Source organism: Otolemur garnettii, unplaced genomic scaffold (assembly GCF_000181295.1).
Source record: "Otolemur garnettii isolate 467f Iridium unplaced genomic scaffold, OtoGar3 scaffold00003, whole genome shotgun sequence".
Lineage (NCBI taxonomy): Eukaryota > Metazoa > Chordata > Mammalia > Primates > Galagidae > Otolemur > Otolemur garnettii.
Genome location: NW_003852398.1, coordinates 37680975 through 37688335, shown reverse-complemented (window position 1 = coordinate 37688335; position 7361 = coordinate 37680975). Strand labels below are relative to the sequence as shown.

General features: G+C 47.5%; 1 protein-coding gene across 1 annotated transcript in view; it reads left to right on the top strand.

The window, feature by feature from the left end:
• Positions 1-2755: 2755 nt before the first annotated feature.
• Positions 2756-7361, top strand: part of FAM53C (family with sequence similarity 53 member C) — a 14338-nt gene continuing 9732 nt past the window's right edge. Inside the window, exons 1-3 of the mRNA XM_012808770.2 lie at positions 2756-3048; positions 6610-6839; positions 7233-7290. Coding sequence (XP_012664224.1) covers positions 6762-6839; positions 7233-7290 — 136 coding nt within the window. The 5' untranslated portion in view covers positions 2756-3048; positions 6610-6761. The remainder of the gene's footprint in view (positions 3049-6609; positions 6840-7232; positions 7291-7361) is intronic.

Genomic DNA, 7361 nt, shown 5'->3' with positions numbered 1-7361 from the left:
TAGTCCCAGCTACTTGGGAGGCTGAGGCAGGAGACTCGCTTGAGCCCAGGAGCTGGAGGTTGCTGTGAGCCGTGATGCCATGGCACTTTACCCAGGGGGATAGCTTGAGGCTCTGTCTCAAACAAAACAAAACAAAACAAAAAAAGGAAATATAGTCGTCGCTCCTGGGATGCCCAGATCAGACAGTGGAGAAGAGCCCTACATTCCTGGGACCCCCTCAGTCAGCCTCTGCAAGGCAGGGGGTTGAGGGCTATGTTTTCTGTTCCTGGTTCCTTTCATGAGTGATGAGCTAAGGCCTACCTCTACCCACTTTTCAGTGGTTTAGTTTTCACTGGGTGAAAAGGAAGGATCTGAATGAGTACATGTTCCTTGGAGTCTCCTGCCTTCTTCGTGAAGAAATAGTCTCTTAGAGCCAATGGATTCTACCCCTTTGGATGACCTCCTGGATAACTGGCTCCAGGAACTAGAACCCTCAGAATATGGACAGAGATCAGGAGAAAGCTCAACTAGTATCCTCAGCTTAATACCACTGGAGCAGGGACAGAGATCGGGTTTGGCTCATGAGGCACCATTAAGATGGGGTTCAAATTAATGGCCCATGAACAAAAAGGGGCAGCAGAAATATACTGCAGGAATAAGTAAAAAAAAAAAAACAAAAACAAAAAAAACCTCAAAGTAGCACAAGGAGATTTAATTATGGGCAGGAGTGTTGGGCTGCCCTGGAGTAGAGGGGAGCTATTTTATACTTGATGAAAAGGGGGATATCCTGCCTTTGCAGTGAGATCTAAAAACGTGAATTGCAGATTTGCTTTTTTGGGGCAGTTTTTGGTGGCCGAGGCTGGGTTTGAACCCACCACCTCCAGTATATGGGGCCGGCGACCTACTCCTTTGAGCCACAGGCACTGCCCAATTTGCTTTTTTTTTAAGTAAGTATCTTGGTTTTTAAATGTTTTGCCAAGAGTAAATGCCTACTTCTTTTACTTAATCTTTTAACTTTAGTAAGCATAGTTCCTAATAGAAAGAGGAACAGCCTAGTGGTAAAGAGCAAGGGCTTTTAGTCTCAGACTGTCTTTTGATAACTTTTGCCAACCTCTTGGGCTGTTTCACCTGTCAAATAAGATTTTCATTGGATTGTAAGGAAAAATGAGAATACATATTTATTTAAAGTGTGTAGCATTGTGTCTGGCACATAAGTGTGATTATTGGACACAATGTCTCCTGTACTTCATGGCCCTTGCCTCTGCTCCTTCACTTTTGCCAAGGGGGGGGGAGATATGCAAGGCAAATCTCTCCACCCCCATTTTCTCAATTAGTTTTATACTTTTCTTTTTCAGTTTGCAGACTTGGTGGTTCCTGCCTCCTCCCCTCCCTGGCTCTGTGAGGAAGATCCCCACCACTGGCTCCACTTTGTAGCTGATCACAACTACTTACCTGTCCTGGTCTTGAGAAGGGCACAAAATATTTATACATTTTTTTTTTTTTTTTTTGAGACAGAGCCTCAAGCTGTCCCCCCTGGGTAGAGTGCCGTGGCATTACAGCTCACAGCAACCTCCAACTCCTGGGCTCAAGCGAGTCTCTTGCCTCCGCCTCCCAAGTAGCTGGGACCACAGGCGCCCGCCACAACACCCGGCTATTTTTTGGTTGCAGCCGTCATTGTAGGTTGGCGGGTCCGGGCTGGGGATTTGAACCCGCCACCTTAGGTGTACGTGGCTGGCGCCTTAGCCGGTTGAGCTATAGGCGCCGAGCCGGGCACAAAATATTTAGAGAAAACAAATGTCTTTCAGAAAGAAGACTTGCTGCTAAGTGTAATAGTGAAGATTATTTGTATTATCACTACTTTGCAATCAATTATAAAATAAATCTGAAACTGTGCTCTACAAAGGGATAACAACAAAGGCATTGCTTAAAACCTCTCTTTTCCCTTTTTTTCTTTTCGCTCTTTGATACTAAGACTCAAATTTACACAGGAGCCAGAAACCATCTATCCTATTTCTTCACCTACTATCAGCTACATTCAAATCTCTTTTAAAAGGACATAAACTTTGGCTGAGGGGGGAAGTGGTGGTAGTGATGGAGACTTAAAAAAGGTGGTTTGGTCTTCCTAAAGAAGAAATACAGCGCCGTCAACACCTTTCCCCCATCTGCCTGTTTCCTCCCTCCCTTTCTGTCATAAGGAAAGTGGTCCAGGTATAACCACCGTATTTCTCCTCCCACGTCCTCCGCCCCACGCAAGCAACTGAACCGCCTATGATGTCATAATCACAATCCCATTACCTCATCCTGCTGGTGGGGGGGCGAGAGGAAGGAGAGGGAGTGAAGAGACCTGGGCCATCCTGAGCTTTATAAAGTGTTTTGGGTGAAGGCAAATTACAGAACGAAGTGGAAATGGCCCCGCTGCCACCACAAATCCTGCGTTTTTAAGGTTCCAGCCCATCCGGCAGCTAGAAGAAGGGCTCCTGGGACCAAAAGCAGGCCCTAATCGGTACTTGGACTACGCCTCCCAGAAGCCTTCGCGCTGCGGACGGGTCCTTTTGCTGGGGGAAGGGGGAATTCCTTCAGAGAGGTGGCCATAGAGGGCGGGGCAGGAGAGCAGGTGAGAGGCACTGTAGCTAACTCCGCTACGCGGTGTGAAGCGAGTGGGCGGCCGCATTTGGACCGAAGTAGGAACTGAGGGCAACGGTGGGGACTTTGTTTACCTTCTTCCGACATGGCCTCCCCCGCGGGTTTCAAGCGATGCCTCCAACTGGGCCCATCCACTCTCTGCGATATTTTGGAGGGGGTGAGTCGTTAGTGAGGAAACCACTCCCATTCCTAAATCAAAGCGTCAGGCTGATTCCAGACATCGCTGCCGGAGAAAGACTCTGAGAGATAAACCACACGGGGCTGGGGCCTCTGCGGCCGGTTCAGCGGGATTCTGCGAATCGCAGCTATTCCCCCACTCTCCTCAGGGACTCGTTGGTTCGCGCCAGCGCCTTTTAAGGGCACCGTGGGGCGAACGGAGCGCTCAGAGCTGCTCCGGCTGCGGCCCTGGGAGCTTGAAGAGCTGCGGTAGGTGGTGGAGGGCAGGTGGCGCTGGGGCCTCGGGGCGGGTACCTGGAGCGTCCCTCCCTCCTTCCCTTTTTTCTTTTCCTAGTTCGGCTGCAGTGGCGGCCGGGCCTCGCAGGCCGCCTCCGCGGGGATAGCACGGGACCCAGTGGGGGAGGGGGAGGCGGAGTGCTAAGTCCCAGACTCTCCCTATCCCCGGCGTCCTGAGTTCGCTTCCTGCGGCCAGATGATGGAACCTGAGTGGGAAGAGGAGAGCGACAGGCCCCCTAAGCAAGCCCTGGCGCCCCCCCCTCGCCCCCAGAACCTGCGGACGCCCCATGCCCCACCCCGCGGGGACAGGCAGGGCAACAGAGGGAGAGATTGAAGATTGGAGGGGCCTAGCTTTTTCCTTCTTCGTAGGGCTGGGGGGAGGGGTGCTCGCCACTTGTCACCCCATGTCCACCAGAACCATATGGGAGAAGAGCACTTGAGTCTCCACTTGCCTGTCTGTGCACCACCTTGCCTCATGTTTTCCTTCAGTCTCCCCTAGAGATGTGGGTCTGGGACCTGGGGGGAAGGTCCACAGGAGATTTGTGACTCTCCTCCCCTTTGGGCTGACTTGATCCTAGGTTGTCCAGGTTTCAACTCAATGTCAGCATCCCTGAAACACAAATGTCAGGGTTTTTTGTCACCCAATAAAAGATGAGGTGGAGGTCTGGTCTTTATTTTAGAGTACTGGTAGTGGAGGGAAATCTTGGGTTGAGAGTTAGGCCTGGTGGGGTTGCTGGATTGGCCTAGCGGCCTGCTGCTCTGAAGGGCTGAGCCGGGTGCCAGTTGTTAAGCTGAGAAGTTTTAACTTGTTTAGTGAACGTTCAGGGCTTTTCAACCCTTCAGGTATATAAAATGGAAGGGGAAGAAAGGCGGCTAGAGAGGGCTTCTTACACTTTTTTCAATGCCTGCCTGAGAAAGGAGAGGCCCCTCGTGGAGCTGGTTTGCCTTCTTTTGTGTCCTGGTTTGATTCCTTATGGCTTCCGTTCTGTTCCCCCTCTCAGCCTGGCCTGTTTTAGGAAACTCAGGCTGAGAGTATCAGTTGCTTGGTGGTAGTTGCATTGTTCCAATTACCGCTGTGTGTGGCCACATCCCAACAATTAAGATGCAGAAAAACAGAAAATCACCCTCTTCACTTGATCCTAGAGAGGACTGGGAGTTTGTTGTTTGTCCAGCCTCATGAAAGCTTGAAATAGTTTTCTTCACTCCCTGCTCCTCATGGCTGGTCAGCCTAAGGCCTTGGGTCTTTAGGGTAAAAGCTTGCAGTTAGGTTCCTTCTCTGGTTGATTTTTTGAGGCCAAAGTTAAGAAACCAAGAGCAGAAGAGATAGAAGCTTTAGTTTCTCCCATAAGAATATAGAGGAAGCAACCAAAAGGAGCTCTTAGGAAGCTAGAACTTTGTTCAGGGTGGTAATAATTATGCATTGAAATGATAGTTAACTATAATGATGATTGACTTCTGCACCTTTCTTCCAAAGAACTCTAAGTACATGCAAGTGTATTTCTTTGCTTTTTCCTGTGGCCTCCCTCTGAAGTAGGAATGGGATAGAAATGAGCCCCTCTTTTTAGTAGAGAATGATCTGCCCCCAAGGTCACAGAAGAGAGAGCCCTCTTGGGCTTCCCTTCCTGTGCAGGTTAGGGAGGATGGCATCAGCTGAGATAGAGATCCTATTGCCTTCTTTATTTTGATTATATCATTACTTTTGGCATTCTGAGGCTTTGAAGAGCCTTAAACAGGAGAAATGAGAAATGGAAGTTGATGTGGACTCCTATTTTTACAGGCCAGATGGTATGCTTTTGTACATTTTGATATTTCATGTTATATATTGTTCCTGTGACAGATTAAGATTATTCTGCCCACTTTATGTATGCATAAACTGAGACCAAGGAATGTTAAATGATCTGCTAAAATATCACAGAAAATCAAATTAAGATTTAGATTTCTTTTGTTTTTGAGACAGAGCCTCAAGCTGTCACCCTAGGTAGAGTGCTGTGGCATCACAGCTCATAGCAACCTCAAACTCCTGGGCTTAAGCAATTCTCTTGCCTCAGCCTCCCAAGTAGCTGGGACTACAGGCACCCGCCAGAACACCTGGCTATTTTTTGGTTGTAGTTGTCATTGTTGTTTGGCAGGCCGGGACTGGATTTGAACCAGCCAGCTGTGGTGTTTGTGGCTGGCGCCTTAGCCGCTTGAGCTACAGGTGCTGAGCCAAGATTTAGATTTCTTGATCATTTGTTCTCTGGACTGCTAATGCTGTATCCATTTTGATGAGCCTGTCTGCCTGCTGGTCATTCCTGGGAATAGGCAGAACAAAATGAAGACACTATGTCATCCTCCCCTCTTCCCTTGAGCCAGACCCCCCTCAGGGAGTTGTGTAGGCTTGAACCCTATTCTCTGGTAGTTTATTCCTATTAGAAATTGACAAAAAGAAAAAAAAAAAGAAAGAAAGAAAAAGAAATTGACCCTGAGAAAGAATCTTGATTGTGTCCACAGGCTTTGAGTCAGGTCAGGTAAAAACTTAGTTGCATGAAGTCATGGAGCTGTTGTTTATAACATCTGTGGAGCTGAATGTATTTGGAATTACGCTGACCATTTCCTTATCCTCTTTACATTTTACAAGAGAAAATACATGGTGTCTTTTGGAAGATAATAATATATCAACTATTCAGGCTATGGAAAGACACAAAATCCTATTACTCTGGTCTGAAGTAGACAGTCATGCCTATAACCGCTACTTTTTGTTCTCCATTACTATTTCTGTAGTCTAGGAGAGGGGTACTCTCTTTGATTCTGAGTGGAAGATTAAATATTGGGCTGGCCTGGATGAAAATAACCATTTGGGTATCCCTTTGTCTCACTGTAGCTATTTTTTTTTTCTTTTTCTTTTCTTTTTGGCCAGGGCTGGGTTTGAACCCACCACCTCCAGTATGTGGGGCCGGTGCCCTACTCCTTGAGCTACAGGCACTGCCCAACTAGAGCTATCTTTTTTTTTTTTTCTGTAGAGACAGAGTTTCACTTATAGCCCTCCATAGAGTAGTGTGATGTCACAGCTCACAATAACCTCTAACTCCTGGGCTTAGGCAATTCTCTTGCCTCAGCCTCCCAAGGCACCCGCCACAACACCCAGCTATTTTTTCTTTTGTTGTTGCAGTTTGGCTGGGGCTGGGTTTGAACCCACCAACCTTGGTATATGGGGGCTGGCACCCTACTCACTGAGCCACAGGTGCTGCCCTGGAACTATTTTCTAAGTGGTGCTAATATACCAGTTAAAAACAACAGATGGTAAACCAGGGTAGGAGTGAGAAATAAGTTTCAACTTGATTGTGAACTCCAGTTTATTTTACTGGGTATCTGGAGTGTCAAGTTCAGAATGTTTCTGAGGTTGTGTGTTAGCTTAGTAGGAAAGAGCTGTGATAAATTTATGATGTCTGCCAGAGGCCTGGCATAGGGGTCCTATGGTATGTGTGCCATGCATTTTCCATCTCTGGACCAGGTACATTTCTAATATCACCTGGGGCTGGTCCCTCTAATTGGCAGACTCAGCAGGCATGACTGGAGAGGGAAGTCCCAATGGTGCTAGAATGGTGCTCCAGTGTCAGAAGACGGCTCACGAGTGAGGTCTGGAAGAACAACAGGAAAGACATCCATCATTTGCTCCAAAGTGTGCAAGTCAAATCCTGGGGAGAATCATGATAACCTTGATCACTGAGCAGCTACAGAAGCAGACTCTGGATGAGCTGAAATGCACACGCTTCAGCATCAGTTTGGTAAAAGACCAGTCTTCCTGCTTCTCTGCCACCCCCTCCCCCTTTTTTCTGAGGCTGTTTGTTGCTACTACTTTACCCTTGTCCTGTGCTGTATGAATCATAGTACTTGTACTGGAAGAGGCCACTAAAGGCTCAAAACCCAGCCCAAAAGGAAGGGGGCAGGGATTTTTCCACAATAGAGAAGGGACACCAAAACTTGGGTGGAGAAGGGTTTGAAATGTTGGAAGATATGGATTGTTTTACTCACTAACTTTGGGAAGAAGAGGAAGAGAACACTTTGGAGTCTCTATCATCCCTATAGCTCATGAATGCAGGGGAGAACTGAAAAGGGCTTCCTGGAATTCTGTCAGTGTGTCTGAACTTGAATCATGATGGATATTATCTCTTTCTTAGCCTTTGCCAGATCATGCAGACATCTCCAACTGTGGGAACCCTTTTCAGCTTGTGTCTGGTAAGGCACTATGTGTTTGTATACGTGCGTATGCCCATATTTCTATCCATACATTTCTTTTTTTTTTTTTT